At 56.0% G+C, this 25889-nt stretch overlaps 1 protein-coding gene across 2 annotated transcripts in view; it reads right to left on the minus strand.

Annotated features, from left to right (window-relative positions):
* The window catches only part of SLC39A11 (solute carrier family 39 member 11), a 127500-nt gene that overhangs the window by 44269 nt on the left and 57342 nt on the right, over positions 1 to 25889 (minus strand). For both annotated transcript variants that reach the window (XM_067308429.1, XM_067308428.1), the window contains exon 6: positions 9266 to 9436. In XM_067308429.1, coding sequence (XP_067164530.1) covers positions 9266 to 9436 — 171 coding nt within the window. The remainder of the gene's footprint in view (positions 1 to 9265; positions 9437 to 25889) is intronic.

The raw sequence follows: 25889 nt of genomic DNA on the forward strand, positions 1-25889 counted from the left end.
ATCTCCGAGAAGTATTCATCGAGATAATCATTTTTCTTTGTAATTGAGATGCAATATCACACACGCTGCCCCAGACGTCTCGCAGGAGGCCGAGCGCATGAGCGCGCCTGTCCCAGACGAGCGAATTCAATCAGCCTTTGCTAATGACAAAGTCACCGGCGTGGAAATCGCACCCTCCCGACAAACACCAGGGCGACAGCACGGAGCGCAACCTCCGCGCTGCTGCCGCCACCACAAATCCCTCTCTCCGCATCGTCCTCTTCGGCCAAGGGTAATCTCGGCTCCGTTTGAGTCCTCACGTTCACCCACCGGCTGAGGACCGAGTACCTGCTCCACCGCAGAAAGCCGCAGCTCGGGTTTGGGTCTCACAAATGAACTTTTGGGGTGCCCCGGTTGAGACCGCTGCAGCCTCCAGCATCCCACCTCATCCCCACCCGCGGAGCAGCTTAGACCAGCGCCCCGGCCACTGCAGCCAGCGGTAGGAACACACATATATACACATCTATATATACGCACTAACTTCACAGCGCACCTCCCTACGCTCGGCATGTCTACATCTGCCCGTGAAGCTGGACGGCCTCAGCTCTACCTTGCTCTGGGACATTTCTCAGAAGATGGCACCTTCCTTACTCTCCTAGACTGATAGCTGGCTGCGAGGTTTCGGGAACGGAGCCACGGCCACAACTCACTCCTCCCCTGCCCGCGGGATCCCCAGTGCAAAGCGCCCATCAACCCACTTATCAGACCCAAAACACATTGTCTGCTCCTCTCGCCAGACAGTCGTAAAGCAGGAGACACATAAAAGAACATTAAAAATGATTAAAACTGCAGAAAGGCATGAAGAAAACAAAGCATCCAGGCAGGTCCTGGATCTAAGCAGGCGGTTCTCCCTCCCAGGGTTGTCACCAGCCAAATCCTCCTTGGAAAAGGCAGCAGGCAGGTTCCTGCTACCTGGCACAAGGGCATTTAGCCAAACCTTTTTTTTTTTTCCCCCAGCTGAAGCTGCAAACAAGCACGTTTCAAATCATTTTGACACGTAACATGCTGTGTCGCAGACGTCTGTTCTCTCCCAGGTTTCTTGGGATAAACTACAACAGCAGCACTTGCTTCCAGACATGCTGCACCTTGCTTAGGGGTGGAAAAATGAGGCAGAGCTGCCAAGGTGACAAGGCAAAAGGAAGGCACCCAGCCTAAATCAACCGCCAAGATGAGGAACCGCCACCATAAGTGAAGGGCTTGATGGCACCTCAACACGAGGACACCCCGAGAGACAGTCACACAACACCACGCAAGCGGTGCGAGCTCTGTACCTCCCACACCCTCCCCTGCGCTGGCAACGGGCTGCACCTTTCCCAGCCGTCACGTCCCATCCACCCCGAGCATCGGCCAGAACCCAACCTACAAATTTTGGGGCTAAACCTCTCCTCAACGACATCACCTCAAAGGCTTTTTATCTAAAACCTCTCTCCTACCCATTGCAATACCTTATTGCATCCCTAAAACAATTCCGCCCTCCTTTCCAGCACCTCCTCCACCGAAGATGAACTCGTTCCCTATTTAGCTCACATACTCTTTCCTGCTCCTTTGATTTCCGTGCTTGATTTGCTCCTTCTCATAGGAAAGACTGTGACTTGTTAATCAGTTCCTGGTAATGAGAACCGGAGAAAAAAAATATTTCGGGCGGCGCTGCACGAGCACCGGGCACAGGGAGGACGAGGAGGGGACGCCGCTGCCTCCTCCCGCGAGGCCCGACGGCTTTCTGCACGCGCCCGGCCCCACTCGCCCTGCCCCGGCCGGTTCGCTTTCTTCTGAACACCTCGGCTTAACTCTGACACTTGAGGCAGAAACAGAGCAGAAAGGGAACCAGGGAACAAACGCGGAGCGATAGGACTGAATACAGAAAAAGTGGTATTTTTTGCAAAAAGGAAGGGGTGGAGGGGCTGGAGCAAAACGGACTCCTTTCGCTGCGCGCTCAGCACCCGGTACGAACTTGCTCCTCTGCCCCGTGCCGGGCTCCGCAGCCTCCGACCCTCCGCAGCTCTCAGAGGTCTCCTGCCCACCCGCCGAGCCCCCGAGCAACAGGAAAAAAAGGGAAATTCAGGGCTTGGTTTCCTTGGCAACGTTATCTCCGCTGCAAAGCGCCACCTCTTGTCTCCAAGCAACAGGGCACTTGCCAGGTCCCGGGCAGATGAAGCCCAACTGCTCTAACCACCAGCAAAAGGCAGGAGGGGCGAAGCTTGCCGCCATCCGGCAGGGCCACCCGGGACGCGAAGCTTGCCACGATCCAGCAGCACTGCCCTGGACATGAAGCTTGCCACAATCCATGATCCAGCAGTGCCACCTGGGACGTGAAACTTGCCATGATCCAGCAGCACCACCCAGGACGTGAAGCTTGCCATGATCCATGATCCAGCAGGGCCACCCAGGACACGAAGCTTGCCATGATCCATGATCCAGCAGGGCCACCCAGGACGCGAAGCTTGCCATGATCCATGATCCAGCAGGGCCACCCGGCACGCGAAGCTTGCCATGATCCATGATCCAGCAGGGCCACCCGGCACGCGAAGCTTGCCATGATCCATGATCCAGCAGTGCCACCCGGGCACTTGGAAGGAAGCTTGCCGTGATCCGGCAGTGACGTCCGCGGTCACAGAGGGATGGCGCGTGCCACGCTCTCCCGCAGCACAGCGGGTGCCCAAGGCGGGTCGAGGATTTTGGTGGAGAGACCATGCACTTCCCCAAATACCAGGGGAGAGCAGTGACGTCCCACAGGGGAAAAGCAAGACTGGGCACCACCGCCACAGCTGTTAGGACGTTTCCCAAGCCCTACAGAGGACACGCCTGCAGCTCCTTCCTCCCTCACCGCACAGCACACGTGCCCACCTCCAGGCACAGGCGCCCACCGGGACACAGCTCAGGCTCCCATCACGCCGGCACAGCCCGGCCGGCAGCTCCCGCACAGGCGCAGACCTCAGCTAGTCCCTGCACACAGGGCAGCTCACGAAGAGCCCCAGGGCACGCCGATGGATGTCACATGAAGCCTCGGTCCTGTCCTCCACCTCGCTTCCAGCAGCGCGAGAGCTCGGGCAGGGACCTGGACACTCCTGCGGCATCTCCACGCCACACACCCATCCTACCGCACACATCAGCGTCCAAGAGGTGCTCTTTGCCTCTTGGATATGCCAGCAAACGTCTCAAGCTCCTGCCTTTTTGAGCTTCTTGGCCATGCTTCTGCTGAGAGACAGCCTGAAAGAAATCAAAGCACCAATCCCTAGATAATCCCTGCAGACAGCAACAGGAAAATCCCTTTCTGCAAAAAAACACAGCTCAACTCGGAGCAGACCTGTAGGACCAGGAGTCTCCCTGTGGAGACAGGGCCCAGCCAGCACCTCAAACCCAAAACCAGCTGGCTGCAGCGAAGGTCCCGTAGGTGCCGTTAACAGGAACCAGCATCTCAGCATCTTCGTGGGACAGGTCACTTGGGGCAACGTCTTCTGAACTGGTTCAGCCTGTTTCCCTTTTCAAACACCTCAGAGCCCTTTGTCCAAGGGGGAAAGACCTCCGGCTCCCTACCTCTCCCGAAACCAGCCCCGGGAGAGCTGACACCATCCTGGCGCCACGCGCGTGGGACAGTTCAGCCGCACGGGGTGGGCGCTGTGCCACGGCTCGTTAGCACCCGGCGAGAACCGCTCCACCACGGCAATGCCACTCCCCGATCGCCAGCGTGATGCGGACCTGCTCGCAAATTCGGGCTCTTCTCCGGTCGTAGAGGGATGCTAGCACTAAGCAGCTCCGAGGAGGAGGAAGAGCTACCCCACACACCCTTGCTTCTGCAGGCGCAGCTCTCCGAAGAGGGAAAACGCAAGCCCCGAGTATTATTAAATTTAAGAACAGCCTCGGAAGCGAGCCAGGAGCTCGGCACAGCGGAGGGCACAGCGTGCCGGAGCCAGCTGAGTTCAGCGGCAGCACGGAGCCGCCGGGGCAGAGCTCCCCAAGCCCCACCGCCCCGTGCCCAGCACCCTGCCTTCCCCTTGCCTGCACCCGGCTGCCCGCTCAGCTGCGACGTCCCCGCGGCAGGGAGCCTCCTTCCCCTCCAGCTCCGCGCCGGAGGGCCTGAGCCGGAGCAGCAGCTTCCAGGCGCTCCCGGGATGCAGCGAGGGCGGCAAGCAAAAGGGGTTCGGGAGCTGGCGCTGGATCCGCGGCCCCGCGAGGTCTGGTGCGCAGTGCTCTCCTCCGCTCTTTTAAACGGGTGCAAAGGGAAAGGAGTTCAAACTCGCACCTCGCTAATTGTTATTTGCGATACACCAGCAACATTTTAATTAATTTCAAGTCTTCAGCATAACAACCACCCAAGGTACCCAGATGAACCAGAATAAACGGGGCTTGATTAAATACATAATTAATGTTCTGCTAAACCCAGTATATATGAATATTAATTAGCAGGAACACTCTGCAGTTTGGCATCTCCTGTCATTATCAATTTATTCTTTACATCGCCAGCCCCAGCTTTGGAACAAATTAACAAACCTTTTGCTTGCCTGCCGAAGCCAGCAAACACCAAACGAATGCAAGAGGCTGCTCTCTACGATCAATTATCTTACCCGCACATTAACGGGCTTCTAAGCACATTCGCCTGGAATGAAAGACAGATGCGTTGCCAAGACTGAAACACGTCCATCCCTCAACGGGGCTCGAAGCAAGCACAAACAGTGCTCTGCCGGCAGCAATAAGGGGGAGCAAAAGGTTGCGAACCAGGCGGCTGGGATTTCCTCCCCAACCCGACCTCCACGTCTCCCTCCGGCAAACGGCTCCCAGCTGAGCGCTAACAAAGCCCCTTCCCCACCGGAGGCGCATGGAAATAGCTGCTCCGAAGCCGTTTGCAGAGGCGCAAGCCTTACACCCCTGCACGGCGGCAGGCGCTCGCCTCCTCCGGAGGAAGCGCCGAGATGCCACGGAGCTGCCGCTCGGCGCATTCGGCCCCTCGCCTCGAGGGCTGCCCGCGCTCCCGGCACAGAGATTAACGCTGCTCCCATGCAAAAAGAGAAGCGGAGATGCTGGTGGAGGAGAGCAAATGGATTAAAGGTTTGGTTTCTTGGCCAAAGCCAGCCAAGCAGCCTGCAACGCGCCTGGTGCCAACCGCAAGGAGCCGGGTGCCCTGGCTGCCGTGCCACATTCGGCAACGCAGTGTGTTCGTGAAGAGCCAGACCCTGTCTTTGGGAGGATTTTAACCACCAGACAGAGGGCCTTGGTAGAGATCAGGGCTCAGGCGTAAAACACTGCCACGTTACACAGGAGCAAGTCTTTGGGGATGTAAACTGCACCCTGAGAGATGTCAGTAGGAGGACAGGAGAGAAGGGGTTCTTGCACCTCCTATTACTGCCGTTCACGTTTGCGGTCTTCCCTTCTACTCTCCTCCCTTATGGCCTTTAAACCCACACAACTCTCAGCCTCAAGCTGTAGCAAAGGGAATCTACCACCTTCCAGGACATCAGACAGAGGCACTCGGCCAGACCAGAGGTCCGGCAAGGCAAGCGTGGATGGAGCAGATCCTTCCCGGCTATGCCCTCCTCCCTCCAGCAACGAGGGACTCCCAGAGCCGGCAGCTGTGACCGATTCTTGCATTCACCCCCCATGGAGTTCTTCCATGCAATCAGTATTCTAACTGCTCTTTCAGAAACATTTTATCTCCATCTCTCCATCTTTACACAAAGAGGAGGAGGAAATCATTCAGCAGACAAGGGAAGAGAGGAAACCTTTGGAAACTGCTTTGAGCACCTTTCATGACAGGCTCCATGCGAACATCTGCAGCATTTGACTCTCAGGGAAGCAGAGTTAGCATAAAATGTGGCAAGAGAGCTATATCATTTTGCAGAAGAGGGCACAGAGCAATTCTGTAAGCCAAGCGGCAGGGAAAGGCAGAGGTGTTTACTTGGCTGATCCTCTGCCGAGGCTCCGAGCATCCCCAATTCCTCAGCTTGGGCAAAACAGCTCAGCGCTGCACCCTATGAGCTCCTCCACCAACACGCTCACTGTAACATGACACATTAACCAGGGTGTCATTATGTCGCAGGAGTCTGCACTAATTATAGTGTCAGCATTTCCACTTATAGGGAGGATAATTAAGGTAGAACATTACAGTGTTTCCAAACCCTGCGCTCTAGGAAGAGGCCTCACTAGATTAGAGAAGTGGCGTTATGGAGAGACTGACGGTGCAAGAACAGCACTTTGCTGGGAAAGCAAAAGGGTTTCAGTGAAAACCGAGCAGAGTCCTGTCCCGCAGACTCCTACTCACCACCAAGGGACCAGGCCAGTGCCAAAATCACCCCTTCCTCATGCAAGAAATACTGGGACTAGAGACCCTGGTAATGAACAAGGCAGGGCTCTGCCAACCAGCTTGGGCAAGGCACAAGCTCCCAGTTTAATTCAATCCAAATCCTTTATGGGAGCAAATCAGAGCAAGAACCCCGCGACCTGGCTCTGGCGAGGACGATGGCAGACTCGGGTTCAACCCAACCTCTAAAACCCCTGAAAGACTCCAGGCAAAAATCCCTGCTGGATTAAAGAGGCTTGCACAGGGCTTTCCTATCAGCGAGCAGTCCTGCGGAAGCACAAACAGTTGCTGTTGTTCATCCAGCCCCACAAAGGGGCTGCAAGGCCGGCACTTTCCAGAGCCGGCACCCCCAGGAAGACACACGCCAGGCAGAGAAGAGCAGGAGATGGCCTTTTCTGGGGAGGCGCCGCGTGAGCCCAGACAGCCCCGCTGAGCCGAGCCGCTGGCCCCCCTGCCGCAGCTGTGCCTTGCTGGAAGCAGATAAAAGCAGCCCAGGCTGTACCGAGGGTGGGCTGGCTGCAGCCGCTCGTTTGGAGGACTAAAAGAAAAGGAGCCTTAGAAAATCCCATTTGTGAACCAAGGAGACTTAAGAGCATGGGCTGAACAGAAGCCAGCGGCTGGGTAATAGATCCATCCGCAGGGCACGGCTCGCACGCACCTCTCCAAACATTAAGCTTTAATGCCGTGACCTTTGAGATGCAAGAGAGAATTTCTGAGCCTCCGCAGTCGTCCAAGGTGCCTTTGTGCTCCTGCAGGAGCAGCGAAAGGTTAGACCAGCATCTCTCCAGAGTGCTCCGCGGCGGCCAGGAGCGTGCTGTCATCAACCCACAGCTACGGGTGACACTTTGTTCACTCCTCTCCAAAAGTTTCTTTCCTCGGTGACAGTAAAAAGAAAGCCCAGCCGACAGGGCCCAAGGCAGCGAGACGCACGCACCCAGCCTGAGCTTCCTGACACGTCGTTTGAAGGATGAAATCCAATTACGGTTTGCTCAGCGCCAACACTTCCCCCCCTTTTTTTTGGTGTGTATGTGGTTAATTTAAAGCAATCTTTAGTGCTGCTCTTGAGCACACGGCACCGCTGAAGAGGAACCGAGAAGTTGCTTTGTCCTGCTGGTTTTAAACCTGCAAATACACTGACTGGGGCGTCAGTCCTGCTTTGAGCAGGGGCCAAGAGGGTGACCCAGCTTTGCAGAGGGTTCAGTTGCCTTATTCCTGTCTCTCCTGATGATACATGAAGCCAAATCAAGGCATCTTAGTTATCTACCTACAGTCACGAGAGGTTAAGCCAGGCCTCCAGGCATAAGCTGGCGCCCTGCTCCCAGGCTGGGGAGGAAACGTGCCATAACTGCCCGCAGCAGCGTTTCTTGCCGTTACCGCAGAGGCAGGAGATGGACCACAGAGCTACAGCACCTCCAGCACATCTAACAGCTGGAAAAGGAAAGGATGAGGCGAGGAGAATTATTCTGCTGTTGCTGGCAAGACCAGAGCAGAGTTACGGTGCAGCAACAGCCTGTGTTGGCAAGGCACCGGGAGATCACCCACCGTAGGTGCAGCTGAGTATTAAACAGCACACGGAGCCGCGGGACCAGGAGCACCGCGGGGCGGTGGGGACTGACCGCCAGCTGCAACGAAGCGACTCATGGCCAAGCGAGGACGGAAGGCCGGCAGCTCGGGGAATTCCCGAGGAGAGCGAGCTCCCACGCGCATGCATCCCGCCGCAAGCGAACGCGGCCAGCTCCGTGTCCCTTCTGTTTTTTCCTGCAGTTCAGTCCTCGTGGGCCCTTCTGGGGGAGAAACGCAGGAACTGTGATTAAAGACCCGTCATTTTGAGCCTTTCCACAAGAGCTGAGGGAACGGACACCTGTCCAGGATTGGAATTTAGAAGGGATGCCGCGGCCTGGAACAAAAGTCACTCCTGAAATCGGAAAGCGCGGGCGGCAGCACAAGGCAGCTTCCACCTCCTCCGCTCCGACGGCAAAGCAAGCCCTTGCACGGCAGCAGCTTTCACTGCCGACAGCCGTGCGGTCACGCCAGCTCAGAGGTCACGGCTCTTCGAAAGCATTCACAATTCTTTCCCCCAAGTTTACGACAGATCAAAGTTATGCAGAAAAACCTTTTCCTACTTCCCCCTTCATTTGGGCCACAGCCTCAGAAAGGCAGAGGCTGAGCGGAGAAGGGAGAAAGAAGAGGGGAGGGGAAGGCAAGAAGAGGAGAGGAGGAGGCGGAGGAAGGGGATGGGAAACAAGGAAAGCAAGCGTTTGAAAAGGTTGCCTTGTATTATTTTCAACATCACCAAGAATTGCAAAGCAGCTAAGTGTCATCAGCTGTTATAAATTTATCTCATCTTGCATCATTTTGTGTAATCTCCAAGCCTAACCTGTCGGAATCACGCAGTTCTGCAAGACTCTGGGCTCTGCGGTTTTCTATCCATTCTCATACTCTGTTCCTCCAATAGAAAAAAAACACAATTCTACGTGCTCCTGCAGAAAAGTGCTTTAAAGCATGTTTCTTGCTGGTATATTGACCAGAAGAGAAATAAAAAAGACCAGACACCTTTATGGTATCATCATTTTCAACATCCTCTTGGGTTTACGATTTTTGCCCGCTACAGACTGGCAATACGGTGAGAGCACAGACCTTGGAGACACCCCAGTGAGTCTGCAGCCTCTCCCCCGAACCCCCTCTTCGGAGGAGGTTTTGCTGCCAAGACCTTACATTGGTTCAGCCCTATAAACAGGGCAAGACTAAACGCGATGGATCTTGTCAAAAAGGCCCCCGGATCCCCGCCGAGTGCCATCTGCAAGCAGTGAACCAGCAAGAAAAAGGAAGGGAGAAAGGAATAAAGCCACTTGAAATCCTCCCAGGAACGGTGCCGGCTCGCTCGCGCCATCCCCTGGCAGAGGGTGCCGGCGAGCGGGGGCGGACGGGACTTACCTGGGATGTTATGGATCGTTATAGCGAGGATCATCAGCATAATGCGCCTCCAGCTGCTGCTGCCGGGCGCCGGGGCGCTGTCTCTGGGCGCTGGGAAGGCCGGGGGGCCGTCCGGCAGGCTGGCCCCCGCCGCTCTCCTCCGCTGGTAAGGCTCCCCGTTCTCACCTTTGTCTGCGGGTACAGAAAAACAGGGCCCGGTCAGTGGAGACTGCCGGACACCTCCTGTTCCCCCCTGCCAGAAAGAAAAAGCAAAGAGAAGGGAAAACCGATCCCAGCAGCGCTGGGAGACAGCCGAACGTGTGCCACCGTCCCCTCTCCCCTTCGGTTCGGTTTTGGCCGCGGTTTCCCCCGTGCAGGCTTCAGAGTCGACGTCCAGGAGCCTGGAAGACCTCGAGATGAGGCAGAAGTTCATCCGCTGCCTCTCTCCTTCTCGAACCTGTTCCCTGCCCAATTGGGCTGCCCCAGCATCGCCCACCGGGCTCCCGCCGCTCTCAGCGAGCCCTGGCAAACTTGTGACATGCACTGCAAGGTCAGAGGCTGGGGGCCGATGAGGACAGGCCTGCAAACCGGCAGCCTACAGGTGCAGAAAGCTCAGCGTGCGAACTGCTGGGTCACGCGGGGAATCCCATCAAGACCAGCCAACCCCTAACCGGCCCCCTGGAAGTTTGCATTTTCATTTCCTTCGCCGATGAAGGAAAACCCCATAATATGCCATTTTGATTTCATCATGGTCATGAAACGAGCTGGTGCACTGAACCCTATTTAGTGACTATTTCTACCCCTACCAAAAGATGCACCATTGCCGTGTGCTAACACGTCACCAGATAACCAAGGGCTTTCAAACCCTCCCAGATCCACGTTCCCAGCAGGACCATTGCTATTAGCATTATTTCAACCAGCCATTTATAAACATGCCACTAAAATCCAAGCGCCAATTAGGGCCATGAAAGGGTGGAACAAGCGACAGCCGGCACCGTGCTAAAGCCCCCTCCACGGGAGACCCTCGCTGCTCGCCTCCAGTTTGAAAAGGTGAAGGGAAGCCAAGAAACGACGGGCGCAGAAGCTCCTCACCTTCATGCAGCGACGGCTACGGCTTTGCATTAGGAAAGATTTGACATTTAGCCAAGATAATTCTCATCCTGGATTTATATAACTCCCTCTCCCCGATTGCTCCCCTCCCGTCCCCCGACCCACCCACCCCGAGATTTTTGTTGCAGGCAAGCAAACGTAAGGAGTCATCCGAAAGCGTTTTGACCGAATGCCAACGGCTTCCCGCGCCACTCGGAGGCAGGATAACGCCCCGCTGTCACGTTGCGCTTTGCAAAGTGAGCGTCCGCAGGGCCAACTGAGGCCCCCAGCAGAAAGGCGCTCGTGCAGGTTGACCCAGGAGGTCACCCGGGGGAAGCAGGGGCGTCGCTTGCCATCCACCTCTCGCCATCTGCGATGCAAAAACGGACGCTTAAGAGCGGCGCTCCAACGTGGTCGCCAACGACACAGAAAACAAAACGCCAAATTTCAGTCAACAAAGAATCTAACACGTTTTAGTAACGGGAAGACCGGCGAAGACTAGCAGCCCGACCCGCCGCAGCGTGAGCAGATGGTGCTCCGGCGGCCGGGAACGGGCTGGGAACGGGCTGCCTCCTGCCGCCCCGAGCGCCCCGAGCGCCCCGACGGGGCCGACACCGATACGCCCGCGGCTGCTCGCGCTTCCCCCTAACGCGCCAACACCGGCTGCCGCTCCGTAAACAAAGCAAGATGCTGTGCACATAAATGTTATCCTTGTCGTTGACAGCGCGGAGCCAGACGCTCTTCCGTCCCCAAATTCCAGCCCGGTCCGCGATGTGCAGTCACGCAGCCGACGGCAGAGCTTCCTTCCAGGCTGCGAGGACGAAGCTAGAAGAGCTTTCGGCAGCAGTGAGGAAGACCAGCAAGCGTTACAGACCCGCCGGCACGGCCCTGCATCGCCCCTCAGCACCGCCGCTCCCCGCGGCGCTCGGGCACGGACGCACCGGGGAGCTCGGGCGAAGGCAAATGGGTGGAATTGCACAAAAAGGTCGGACGTGCAAGGGAAAGGCTATATTCCACCTCCGTATGTATTTAGATAAGATTAATTCCTCCCGGCCCAGCGCGAGGAAGACGAAGCAGGAAGGAGTGAAATACCGACACACTGGCGGGGCAAAACGAAGGAATTTCTGCGCAAACAACAGTATCTCTGCGACCGCAGCAGTGCAAAGCTTGACTTCGAGGGAAGAGCGGAGCGCTGCCTGCAAGCAGCCTGCGGGAAAGCAGGTGCACAAAAGTTTCCGCCGGTAAATACCCTGGTCCAAACTCATCAGCCAAACCAGGGGAACTGCAAACGAGCAAAGCTTTGGCACCCAGGAACCTGCTAGGTATCCCCCCCCGCTCCTTATTCGGCTCCAGGGCTCGTCACGAGCACCCATCCAGCACCCCACGCGGGGAAGGGAGACCCACAGAAACGCCTCGCGGGCTCATGGACCATCCGGGGGCAGGGAAAGCGGCTCAAGTCACATCTGGAGAAGAGCACTTCGGTTCAAGTGGCAAGAAACAACTCTCTGCACTCATGGCACTTTTCCCTTTGTAAAAGGCAGCAAGTGTTAAAAAAAAGCATGGGAGAGGAGCAACAGCAAGGGCGACACGGTCTTGCAAGGCAATTTTTGCAGCATAAAAATGCCAGGTGAACGCCGCAAGGAGAGGTTTCTGCGGTTGCTCGGGAAGCTCCTCATTCCCCAGCCGTCTGCTAATGCGGATCACTGCGATGGAGGGCAACGGCGCTCCGCACGGGCTGCCGGCACCACCACGGGTGTTTTTAGGAAGGGCAAGTCCGAGGCACTGGCCACAAACACCACCGGCGGTTTTCTCTTTGCAAGCGCCCACCGGAGCACACAGAGCACGTGCTGCGCTGCTTTAGGCACGACACATGGGATGAAATTTTATTCCTGCAACTCGGTAAGAATTTAGGGTGCAACTTCCTCAGGCTCCTTCAACGACTGCAAACGAGCTGCGTGCGCAGCCCTCCAGACTCAGATTTTTCCCATCGTTCGAAACAAGATGTTACCGCGATCTTGCATACCAGATGCAAGTGCCAGCTGGGGAGCAAACCTAAATAGATGGCTATTAAATTATTCTGCTGCCTGCTGGTTTGAATTCACAGCGCCTCCGTCACGCCCAGACTCGCAGCTCGTTAGGCAGGCAGCACCGGATCCCACCTGCCGCCGACACCACACCTTTCTCCAAATTTACCCTTCTCGGATGTCCGGGCGGAGCAGCCGGTCTGCCGGCCCGAGCTGCTGCGCCGAGTTACACCAAAGCTAGAAACAAAGAAATACGGTTCAGTCCGGCGAGGCGTTGTCTTGGGTCACGCGATACAGCGCCTCTTTGCAAGTCCTACAGATACCTGCTGGGGGAACGTGGGGAAAATGCAGAATCTAATATCAATGACTTTTTTTTTAATCATTAACAGCGCGGTGTAATTACAGGCGCTCTCTCATCTGTCACAGCATCAGGTGAGATGGGGCACTACTGCAGCCAGGCAGACTACGGTATCTTTAACAATTTTCTTGGATCTTTTTTCTGTCTTTTTAATTGTCTCATGCTGTGACCTGGTCCAGTCCTTCCTTAGCACAGTCCTAAAGTCAGAAGTGTTACAACAAAACAGACAAAACCAATCCAATCCCCCGGCTGCTGAATCAGGAGAAGAACACGGCCCTCAAGAAAGCACGACCCTGCGTCCAGCACATCTTTCTCTGCAAGCTGAGATCTTTCCTCATCTATTCCTCAGCGGCCCCAGGGACCAGACTCGGCCTTCCTAGGCACAGGCAGGATTAATCGCATTCATAAGCCACTATTTCTGTCGGAGACCTGAAGACTGGAGCCTGCCTTCTCATCTGCATTTGCCCAGTGTCTCCTCCCAACCACAGCAGAATACATAATAAAATGCAAAGTCGAAGAACTATCCATCACTGCAAATTGCTGCTCCAGCTAAGTCCTTGATCATGTCACCTTTTGATCTTCCCGAGGATAAGCTAAATAAAATGAGCTTCTTCAGCCTCGCTTTCTTTGCCCCGTCCTCTTGGAGGCGGCTGCTGCCCAACACGCTCTCTGCAGCCAGCTGAGCCCATCCGAGAAATAACACGTATGTTTTACAAGAGCATATCACGATGGCTGCGTATCGGGGTCCACGGCCAGGGAGACCCATCCTGCTCCAGAGACGCATCCATCGCTGCCCCACGGTCCGCAGCCCGCTTGCCTGGTGGGGCAGCTGCAGGCTCCCCGGCCAGTGCCATCCCGCTCCGAACCCGCGGCAGGTTGGAAGCTGGTTATTCCTGGGCCAGGAGATTGTCCTCCCACCCGGGAACCTCTCCGTAAGCGGCTGATGCCCCTCAGCTCCGGGCAGCCCACCTCAGAGGCTGGGAGAGAGCAGAGCAGGGTGCAGTACCTTGACCAAAGCCACCGAGCAAACCCACAGCGGAGCCACGAACGCAAGTCCCACGTGTCCCGGTTCCTTTACCCAGGATTTAGCCAGAACAAGGAGTCAGCCAAAAAATCAGAAACCTTCCTTCCAGCTGCTTTTCGCTTGGCACTTAAACAGAGCTGATAAAAGCCATCAGCATTTCCAAAATTTAACTTTCGGGGTCTGAAGAGAACAACATTGCCTTAGCATCTGCTCTCTGTGAACGCATTAATTAGCCTCCCTGCTATTACTCCCCTGTCTCCCTTCTGGCTACTTTTCATGCACTATTACTTCTGGAATTGCAGCTTTTCCCATAGTACAGTCAGGGAGAAGACACAGTCTGCGACATTTCAGACACCCCAAATTACCCCGTCCCCTCGAGTGACACGCGAAGCCCCTACGGGAATAGATGACTCACGCTGCAGCTCGACGCAGCTGTCAAAACCCATCCTTGCGAGTTCAAAGACGCACCCAGCCACTTAAACCCTCAAGGCTTCGGGGTTGTTGGTTTATTTGGCTCTTCGTTGCCTTATTCCAGTTGTACCTTTTCCCTATTTTTCTTGCCCCTGGATTTTATGGGCTTGCCAATGAACCAAGCCCTCTCCAAGGACTCCTGCAGCAAGCCGGAGCAAGGCTTTTGCTAGTATTTAAACCTCAAAGCACAGATTTTCCAGCTCCCTCTTCCAGGCTTTGATCGCGGCTCCCTGGACTCTCAGTTGCGGGTGAATTTTTACTGAGAAAAAGTGCGTTTTGCTGAGCCAGTGGCAAGGAGCCCAAGGGGAAGAGCCGGCCGCCGTTCCGCACACCGCCAGCCCCGGGCAAGGGAGGGGGACCCAGGCGTGCGCCTCGGGGGGTTGGCGATACCCGCGAAAACTAAAAGGCGTCTCAGCTTTAGAGGGTCCTGAGCCACCGCGGGGTTTGCCCACGGAGGCGGCACAGGGCCGAGCCGGCGCACAGGCGCGTGCGGAGCCGCGGGCATCGGACACCCGCGCTGTCACCGGGCGATTTGGGCTCGCACGAGTTTACCTTTCCTGGGGTTAATGGAGAGAGCCAACAAGCCCGGCAAGGGACACGATGACAACGTTCATCTCTGGTTTCCTCTTTCCTTTGGGATTAAAGCCTGGAGGATGCCCGCAGGTACCTCCCTGCCTTTCAAGGGCAATTACACGCGGTTTTGTTTCGATTCTTTTCTCTCTTTCACTTCCCTTTCTTTCAAGCATCCGCGGGAGTTTGCGTTAGCTATACAGAACGATGCTGTAAAGGGACCATGCTGCATGAAAGCCCACCACGCTCAGGATAAGTGCTGCTTCCCGACATACCCATGTCCAGACGAGGGTCGGGGCAGCGGGGCACGTACCACCCATCCATCCCACGTGCTTTTCCACGCCACGTTTTTCAGCGCGTTACCAAGTTCTGCAGAATTTACCCGGCATCTCCTTAAAAGTCACCCAGCTCACCACCAAACTCCTCGATGCAGCTTTTCCGGCACATTTCTAACATTTCTGGAAGAAGCTGCCTCTTGGGGTGGTTGGACCTCACCTCCTTGGCGGTGGATGGAGGCACCGGCGCACGTGCTGCCCCACCAGCGCCGCTGCAGGGTGCCGACCCTCGGCACGGGGGCAAGGGAGGGGACGCCTGGCTACCGCAATGCCCCACCTGCCGCGGCACAGCTCTCCCGTCCACCCGCCAAAGCTCTGGAAACATGCACAGGGGTGACGTTCCCAAAACCTGCTGAAGCGACTTAGAAGCAGAAGTCCCACCAGCACGTGGATGCTTTCCACCCCAGCCCCAGAGCTAAACCTTCGGTTAGGTCATGGCCTCCTTTATTATTCCAACTTGAAAAACACACTCTTAGGAACAAATTACTCATATAGCATAATCTGGAAAGTTTCAGCTATTCTATTCTGTTGGAAATCGCCCATTGCGGCAGCTCTCGCTCCCTATTATCGAGTTTCCATAAAAGATTCATTTCACGGCTCTCACTAACGAAGGTAAATGCCCAGGCTGGCTCCTTTGCTTAACGTGAGCCTGCCGCCTGCTAAGACACTAATCCCTTCCAAGCACACAGGTGTCGCTTCTATTCGATGCAAATGTTCATACGTAGAAGTAGCCTGCTCGATATTAGTGAACGAGCAAGAAGCCACGCAGAGGCACCGAAGCCATCGTCACCGCGTCCCCAGAGCCCGCAGCAAGGCGACAGCGCACGTTTAACGAAGGGGAGACGGTTGCACAGGGCGAAAGCGGGGAAGCCACGATGCCCTGCCCGGGCAAGGAGCCCGGCTCCTGCCAGCGGGAAACGGGGGGAGGCTTTACGGGAAATATCACGGCTTTTACAGGGAAGCGTGGAGGGTAGCTCAGATGCACAATTTGAACACAGAATGACTGCGAGAGCTCATGCAAATTGTCTGTGCATTAGCAGAGGAAAAGGCAGCAACCAGAAGCAGGGAGACAACCCAAGCGTAATTTTCCTACTTTGCAGTGTCACATCTAACAGCGAGTCCACGGACTGCATATGGGTCAAGCAGAATGTGCATTACTTTCAATTGCGCTGGGGAAAAAAAGGGATAATTGCAGTGGGCGGATGATAACAGCGCACGGCTTCAGCTCGGTGCCCGCAGGTCAGGGACGCAGCGCCGGGAGCGGAATCGCGCAGCTCCTGCACCAATACAGCACCCAAAGCACGCCCAGCTTGACGCACTGCATCTTGCACAGACTAAGGGGAAGGGGAACAAAACAATAATTACGGCTAAACATGGATTTGGCTGGAAATCAGGAAGGCCTCAATAGTAAATTGGAACAGTGATAAGAGTGAAACAAAGGGTTTTTTTCAATAGCCGACACAATTAGACAAGGGTGCTGGCGAGAACGTTGCCAAGACAATCACATGGCAAATAATTAACTGTGCCACATGCATTATTTTAAATCTTGTTCACAAAAAACTCCTCTAAATATTCTAGATGATTTATCATTATTGAATTTCTTAGCAAAGCTGCAGGGCAAAGATTCTGCCAAAGGTTTAATTACGTATGTGCAACCTACTGCATTTTTCATATCCTCTGCAGCCAGCACTGGAAAAAGATAAATGGCTTTGAGCATGGCTTAAGCTGCTGGTGAGTTATAAAAACCAACTGGCTTCTTATCACCTTGTGAAATGGTTTTTTATTTTTGATTATTTCTTAATGAAAACTGTTTGCATTAGCTATGAGCTCAGCTTTACTGCATTTGCAAGCGGTACCCAGACAGATGAATACACTGTTTGCCCTCTGCTCTCGAACAGCTCTCTACTGCACTGCTTTAGCTCCTAAATTCAAATCCAAATCTGCGGAGGCAACAGATTTCTCTTGCTTTTCACATCTGCTTTAGAGACCTCCTCCTCCCCTCCAATTAGGCCCAGGCTTAGCCATGCCTCTCTCCTACTCAAGCTGGCAAATGCTTGCTGGAAGTTCAACGTACTCGAACTGCTGAACCGGGGCTGCTGCTATTTAAATCCCCCCGTCTACAAAGCCTCTCCGGTGGATGCGGCACTGGGATCCCACGTAACGCCTCTTTGCAGCGGGGCCGAGACCCACGCGGTCTCGGGTCAGCTGCAAACCTCCATCTAATACCCCATCCCACCAAAACGCTCCTCATACACCCTTTTCTTTTCCCATCGACTTTCCCATCAAATTCTGGCAACGAGACCCTGCTCCTCGGGGAGGAAGGCTCTGCATCTGCCGAGTGAAGCGGCGCGGACCACGGAGGAGGCGCCGGGCTGCCAACGGCAGCGGGGACTCGCCGGGGGCTCCGGAGGGTTCACTGCCTCCGATCGCACTCATGTGCAGTGAATTAGCTCCCGCAGGATCACTATTTATAAGAGCTGCCAGTTCCCATCTCGAAAGCGTGGGAGAAAGGAAGAGGCAGATCCAGGTGCTGCTGAACAATAGACTTATTACACGCTACGGTTAATTGTCACCTGCCGGGTATTTGTAAAAGTTATGCTGAGGTTTGCAAGAACAGGGCAGAGGAAGCAAAGCGTCAGAGGAAACAGCCTTGGCTTGGAAACCCCCAACCAGCCACATCTCTCTCCCCTATTTCTGCGCAACCCGTTGCAATTGCATCTGGGGAGCAGCAGCCTTTAGACCCAGGTAACGACAAAACATCTCGAAGACGCAGGAGAGCAGCGGCCGGCAGCCAGCCCCAGCCCCGGCTGCAGCCACGTGAAACGCCCGCACCGAAACACGGCCGGGAACGGCTCAACGCAGAACGACTTATTAAAAGGGAGGTAAAGCGACAAATTAAATTGCTGCCCCTGGGGAAAACCCAGGAGACGTAACCAGTCCAGCCCGGCCACAGACACAGAGCGCGGTGGAAGCCTCTGTGCCGGGGTGCTGGAGGCACCCGTGGGACCCGGCGCCGGCACGCGGCAGGGACACCCGCGACCAGAGGAGTGGGACAGGCAGCAGCAGAGCGAGGGGTCACTGCCAGGCATGACTGACACCCATCAGTGACGCTCCAGAGCCGTTTGACTCCTCCGAGCCCAACACCACACGCGACTGTCAGCACTTGCTGCTTTCCGTGAGCTGGAAATCTGCATTACGCATTATAGCTCTTCTATTAAAAGCCTGAGAGACAAGTGAGCTTGGTCTGACCCTTACGTGGGGGTGGAGGAGGAGGAGGAGGAGGGAGGGAAGAGAGAACAATTTGCTAAGAAAAGTGTATATATATATATATATACACATATATAAAAATGATAACTCAGCTGGTTGACATCCCTTCCTGAGGTGCAGAAAATAATTGCATGCTAAATTCTCTCCCCTAATGGCCGAAATAAATCAAAATTACTTGGAAAAAAGTCTCAGATTCCCAAAGGCCCAATAGTCAATCCAAGCCGCTTGCAGAAACGCTCGCCTGTACTGCAAGCGTGAAGCTATTAAAATCTTTCACTCTGCAAACTCCAAGCGCTCCCCTTGTCAGCCTCCACTCGGCTCCATAAACCCTGGATGCTCCATTAACTTTTAACAGTTGTAACAAACGCTCCGTGGCAGCTGCGCTTAATTCCTGCGGCATATGGGCTCCATCAAAGTTTTGCCTCCACCGCGGAGCAGGTTACGCCCCAAGTGTTACTAACCAGAGGCAGCGCAGGAGCCCTGAGCCCTGATCGAAAACGTGCCAGGAGGGAAACGGAACGGGAGCGTCGCCATCCCTCTTCCAGAGCAGGCGGCATTTGGGACACGGGGATCCGGCCCCGCATGCTCCCGGGGGAGCGGTGCATGGTGCACGGGCCAGGCTTTCGGCACCCCGTGCCATCGGGGCATCCCTTTACGGCCGAGCAGGCAGGGTCTCCGCCGCCAGGCACGCGTGGGGACAGGCTGCCCCTCGCTTCGTTCGGGACCTTGGGAAAACGGCCGGAGCTCAGCAGTGTCACCGAGCCGGACTTGCAGCACCCAGCCGGGGATTTGGCCCGGGTGCTTCAAGCCTTCCTTCTGCCCAAGGTCCTTGTGGTGGCCCCAAGCCCCCAAGGAGGCTCCCGCCGTCCCCATGCGCAGCCACGAGGGCAGCGCCGGAGCCCTGACAAGGGTGCACGGAGACGGAGGAGGGCAGGCGGGAGATGCACGCGGAGCCAGCAGTGGTTCCCGAGGCTGCCCATGAGGTGTCAGCAGCTCATTAGCAATTAGCAGAACCAGGTTGAGCTTCCTTCTGGAGCAGCAGGATGCCAGGCAGCTCTGCCCATCCTTCATCGAGCCGGCTCTGTGCACCGCCGCCGCCGCAGGCTCCGCCGAAGCCACCGCACGACCTGACTTTCAGCTCTCATCGTCAAGCACACGCAACCGTATTACTGCAGACATGTAAAACTGGGCTGGAGAAGGGATTGGGGAGCAAACCGCCTTGCAACATCAGCTTCCCTGCACCCGCAGCCAGGACTTCAGGGAGCAGCGATCGGCCTCCGTGCTAGGGAGCAGATGGGTGTTCAGGGAGCATCTGCGCGCTGCCGTCACCGAGGCACGCTCCTCTTCCCCGGCACCTCCGTCAGCGCTTTTAATTACTGCGAGCAATTAAGCCCAGCACCTCGTACGGGAGAACCGCTGCGCCCTTTCCCAGGCGGGTTTGGGGCGCAGAGCAAGGCAGGGGGCAGCAGCAGCGATCCCGATCTGCTGGCCGCTGCTCTAACCGCTCAGACCATGGGGGGAACCACAAACAGAGCTGCACCGGGAGAAAGCACTCCTTTAAGGAATGAGCCTCCAAAAGCAAGGAAAAATCAACCTCCTGGGCTGAGAGCGAAGCTGCTGACAACGAGCTCCTTGGAGTCACCCAACTGTGGTCAAAATGAGGATGTTTGGGGGTTTTTTTTGTTTTGGTGGGGTTTTTTGTTGTTGTTGTTTAGATATCATTTATTTAGTGCTAGCAACAGCAAGAGAGGGAGGTGTGGGGATCAGACCCACAAACCGGGAAGGGAGCAGGCAACAGGCCTGGATTCCTGGCAGCAGACACCAGAGGCCACCGCAGGCAACGCCGCCATCCATCACGGCCGTCGCGGCGGGGACAGGAGCAGGACACCTGCGAAACCCTCCCGCACGCCGCGGGGAGGGCGAGCCCAGCCTGCCGGCATGATCTCACCCCTCCAGGCCCTCATATGTAAAAAAATTCATTTCCCATGTTTCTGGCAGATAAAAGAGGTCCCTGCATCTGCTCGGGCTTTCAGCGAGGAAGATAAATAGAGTGTGTCATGACTCACTGTCTATTAGGCGCCTTCATTTATCCAAGCGTGCACAGGAGCTTTCATAAAAGGTTGCTTAATTCAGCGTGACAGACTACTACTTGCTCTCCGACACACGGTTATTGCCGGGGCCGTCTGAAGTTCGGAGCCGGGAAGGCGCCGCAGCCCTGCTCCAGCGAGCCAGACCCGTGCCTGGGTCCTCCATTCGCTGCGTTTGCAGAGGGAGATTTAGCTGTTGAGCTAAACGGGCAGCGGAGACCCAAATCCCCATTCCTACCACCAAAAAAAATGCACAGGTACCCACCCGGCCTGAAAACAGACCTTGCACATTAGGGGAGGAAAGGGCAGGGACCTTGCATCTCCGTTCCCGGCCTTCCCTGAGCTTTGCAAACGCCACCTCCGTCGCCCATCCCTGACCTGAGCACAAGGACCTTCTTCTCCTCCTCCGGCGCCTCGCGCACAGTCGCTGCTGCAGCCCTCTGCACGCAATCGCTCACCTGCAGCACTCCGAGAAACTGCCTGCGGCGGACGCCCGGCGCCCGGATCCTCCTCGCTGCCCCCCTTCGTGTCTCACGCAATCTTGCAAACAGCCATGCGATTCCTGCTCGTGGGAAAGCTCCCTGCATCCCAGGGAGCTGCCCGTGGGCACGTGTGCGCGCTTCAGCACGGGAAAACGAGTCCGTGAAGCACTTCTGTATTCAGAGAAGGCAGCGAAGAAATGCAATAAGGAAGAAAAAAAAAAAAAACACACAAAGGTTCTCCAGCTCCGGCCCAGCCGAGCCGGGCAGACCAACCTGCTGGAAATCCCACCAACCGCGGGCAGAAGATTGGGACCGTCACCTTATTTCTGCCAAGCTGCACGGATTCGCTCTCCCGTCCCCCCCTCGCAGCAACGTCGACGCCGCGGCGGCTCTTTTGCGAGGACGTGGAAGCCGTGGACAGCCCCGGCCCCGCGCCCGCCGCTCCGGATGGGACGCGCTATGGCTCAGGCGCCCGGTGGCGACCTGCGACGACGATAAGGCCGAAGCGGTGGCCTCCCCTCGGGGCAACGCGGGTTGCTTAATGCCAGAAGCAATGAGGAAGGCCAAAAACCTCCCCGCTCAACGACTGCAGCGTTTAAAGACTAATTTCTTGGGTGAGAGCAACAGCACGGTGTTAAACGTAATTACGTGCACAAGGCGCTTTTAAGAAAACTAATTCCTGCTAACTTCCAAGAGCGCTTTAAAGAGTTCCCAGAAGATAGAGCGTATTGCTGAATCACTTTATGCTGAAATTTTACACATGCAAGTTAATTCAATCACTCCACTTCAGAGGGCTGAGTTATGCCTGGATCTCTGCTCCCCGGCAGGGAACAACCTCTCATCTCGGCGAGATCAGATGCAACGGATTTCCTGAAGCACGGGAAAAAAATCTCATTACCTGCTTAAAAGGAGAAACAGGCTTTTATCGGGAAATACCAAGGGACCCGCCAGCCTCTCCAGCAGCCACCCAGACGACAACTGCACAGCCACAGAGGAAGCCTGGAAGACGGGGCTTGGAGCAGCCTCCCCGGACCAGGACCCGGAGGTGGCCTTGGGGCAGGCGGTGCAGAAGCCAGCGGGAGGACCCGTGCCCAGCCACGGCTCGCTGCCACCGCTGCAGGGGACAGGGGACGTGCACAGCCATGGTGGCACCACCGCGGCTCGCGGGAGCGTGTGGGAGTTTGCTGGTGCAGCCGGTTCCCGCGGAGGGGAACCGCCAGGAGAAGGTGGCCGGTGCCAGCAGAGCACGCAGCAAAACACAGCAAAAAAAAAAAAACGTCTCAGCAGACACATCCGGGGTTTACAGCGACGGCAGCGCGGTCCGAGCGGCTGCCCCACGTGCCTCGACCTCCCTCCGCAAGGTGACGGCTGCACCGTCGCGGCCCTCGCGCCCGTCCATGTGCACGCTGGTGTTTCAACCCCTTTGCTACCTCTATGCTATCCCCAGGCCCACCTTCCCACCGCCTTGCTCCCGGCTCTTCTCTCTTAAAAAGAAATTATTTTGTAATTAAAGCTGAACGAGAGCACGGAAACCTATGGAGCAGAAAATCGGGCAGGTTCAGCTTCCAGGAGCAGGCGTCAGCACAGACTCCCGTGAGCTGAACGGCACCGGGGAAACGAAGCGCTCGGAAACGAAGCCAATGGACTTCAAAGGCGCAGACGGCTTCGGCTTCGTCCCTTCCGTCACGACACCGCCAGAGCCGTTATTATTCCTGCGAGAAGGGGAGAACAGGGTGTTTATTGCCACTTGCTTTTTATGAAGACGTCTCCTTACAGTGCTTTGAAGAAGCCAAACCGGAGAAGACCCAGATGAGCCGTTCCTTTCTTTTTCTCCATTACATCTCTTGCTCTTTTATTCCAGCACGCCCATTATTCAAGTTTTCTGCTCACCTTTCTCATTCAAAAGGTTCACTGTGGTTTCAGCTAGAGAAATTCTCTTTGCAAATCAACTAAATTCGTTTGAAAATAAAAATCAGTGAACAAAGGCATGAGGGACCAGAGGTTTAAAGAGACACGAAAGCAGCACAGCGGAGCTGTGGCTGTAATTATAACGGAGCATCACTGCTAACGGCTGCGTCGCTCCAGGCAAAGGAGCAGCACGAGCTCGAGGCAGCGGCACACGTTTAGAGGCAGGAACCCGCCGCCCCGCTCCAAACTCCACGCTTATCAAAACAGCATCTTTCCAGAATTAGCCCCTTTATTTTGCAGACAAGACGTCCTGGGGCGGGGGATATTTAGGAGAAATTACAAAGCAGCAGCTTTTCAAAGCCAGGCGTGCGAGAGGCCAGCTGCCACCGCAGCTGCTGCGAGACCCGGCCGCCCCGCCGGGCAGGTCCTCTGCTCCGTCCAGGGGGGCGGCGCAAAACACACCTGGCACAAAATGGCAAAGACCAGCGCAAAATGGCAAAAAACAGCACACGTCCAGGGCTGGGCGGCCGGGAAACCTCCGAGCTCTCAGGCAGGACATTGACCGCACGGGGAATCGCTCGCCCCAGCATCGTGCAGCCACAGACCCAGCGCTTCTCCCACCTCTTCACCGTCGCCCTTCCTTTCGGTTTAAGCAGATGCCCTGCTCGATCCAGCCCTGTAACCACCGATCCTCTCTCACCTTGCCCGTCTCGCCGGGGAACCGCAGTGACGGCTCCTGGCGAGGGGTTTTGGTGGGCTCCGCTCCTTGCGGGCGTCTTCCTCCGCGCCTGCTGCTGGCAGCTTTCCAAACACCCAACTTGATGCATCCCAAAAGACAGCCAGGATCCGGCCGTCTCAGCCGCAGAGTTACGTACCGCTTTCAGGCGGCCCGGGGCTTTCGGGGGTTTTGCTCTGCAAGTCTCTCCCCAGGGGCCTTGGCCTCGCCCGTGCAGAGCCCGGGCCAACCGTCCCTTCAAAGCTGAGCACGCTTCAAAACTAAGCGTTATTTAACCCGACGCCCCAAATGAGGCGGCCGAAACCGTGAGGGTGCTGGAACGACCCTCTCCCACCCGGACCTGCCAGCACGGCCTCTAGCGCTCCAGGCATCGCCGCAAGCAGCAGCGGACACTGCCCCTTCCGCAGGGATGCTGCCGACCGGGAGGAACATCTCCCCGGCCCTCCGGCTCCTCCCAAGCCGGTTCCTAGAGAGAGGTTTTCAATTTGCAGCTTGCGCTTGCTGCTCAGCAGCTTCACTTGTGCTTCAGGAACGAAATCATTTCTTGCGGGACATCCCGGGGGCAGCTGCCCCTCTGCGTTTGCATCGCTTCCCCGTTCCCCTCCACCACCGCCGCCTCCGCCATACAGTCCACGCACGGAGAACAAGGCACTGATCCCTCTGGATCCATCACTGTCATTCCCAGGCAGATCAAACGCGCACGGAGGAATGAAGGCACACTTGAGAAAAGAGGCTACGCTCATACTCTGAAAAACAAAATGAATAAATACACCGTTTCTGAGGAAAATAAATAAAGTGCTCCTTTGTTCTCAGCAGCTCAGCCCTAGGACTTGTAAAATCAATCCTGGCTCCCCCGGAAGGGACAGGCGCGTTGTATTTTTGCCTATATTCCAGCAAAAATCAAACCTGCCAGGCTGCTTCCAGCAGCATCATCAATCACCCTCGCGCTCTCCCGTATTGCGAAGACGGATAAATTGTGGAATGTGATATCACGACGGCATTGCACACAAGCAAGGTGTCTCCTGGATCCTCGCAAATGAATTGCAGCAGAATGACACCTTTTTTTCCTCTCTTTTTTTCCTCTCCCAACAAGGCAGATTTCAAGCAGATCACCGGACCGAAAGGGATGCAGCCCCCAGCTCCCGCAAAGGAGCAGCATCCTGCAGGGTCTGGGATGCGACCGGGGGCTGCTCCAGGGCGAGAAGAGCAAGAGACACCTTCCCACCTTAATGAAACGATCCTTTTTCCCCCCCTCCTCCTCACAAGCAGCACTCTATCTGCTATTAAATTCTTAATTTTGCTATTTTAGATAGTCCTTAGGGTAAAAACAGAACAGGAAAACCAGGGCTAAACCCGCAGCGTGTGCCATGAAACGGGCAATCCAGGAACAGCCTCCAGCCCCAAGATCCTTGATTTAGGGTTTGGGCCCTCAGTAAATTACTGATTTATGGATCTGGGATGAACATCTTGAACAAAAATCCCTTCCTCCGGCAGAGAGTTTCTGTCGGTGCGAACCGGCTGGGTGGCTGCAGGCAGGAGCGGCACCGCAGGGTCGGGACGGCTTTGCGGCACGCTCGCACTGCCATTCCCTCTTTTCTCGCTCAAAACACTGGAGCGAGGCCGTGCCGGTTTTCCAGGGGTTTCCCGGCACAGGGCTCCACCCCGCAGAAGGGGCCGTGCCGAACGCAGCCCCCCGCCGCCGTCGCGGGACCAACCTTCTCGCAGTCGGTGTCGTGTTAAAGGGCAGCGGAGCCGCCGCCACCGGCGTGGTTATGGCACCGGGCTGGGCGGTTTGGTTTTTAATCCAAAGCAAATCTCCCTCTGTGTCCCAGGCTGGGGTGGGGACACCGGGATGACTCAGCCTGCGAGATGGCATCAAGCTCTCCGTCCTGCGCGGCGGTGAGCAAATTCAACCGTGACACTCGCACGCATGAAAAAAAATCCATTTCTTAAGTTTTCCCTCCGGTATTTCCAACTCCGTAAAGACCGTTTAAAACAAACAATCTTTATCTGCCTTTTCACATAACACCTCAGCACTAAGCCTCCTAGATAACTTGTATTTCCAGCTCATGGTATTACCGATTTCTATTCAAACGGGACTCGGTTGCCTGCAAACACGACCACTATGAGATGCGAGAAGACACAGACGCCAGGGCCAGTGCTGCTCTCGGTTAACACCTGCCCGTCGACGGATTGACTCCAGAAAAAAATCTAGCAATAAATGACTACAACCGGCTACGCTAGGGGAAGCGGCCGAAGCCTAAGGGGCGCCATGCACACAGGCGACAACCCCG

The sequence above is a fragment of the Apteryx mantelli genome, chromosome 19 (assembly GCF_036417845.1).
Source record: "Apteryx mantelli isolate bAptMan1 chromosome 19, bAptMan1.hap1, whole genome shotgun sequence".
In the NCBI taxonomy this organism is placed as follows: domain Eukaryota; kingdom Metazoa; phylum Chordata; class Aves; order Apterygiformes; family Apterygidae; genus Apteryx; species Apteryx mantelli.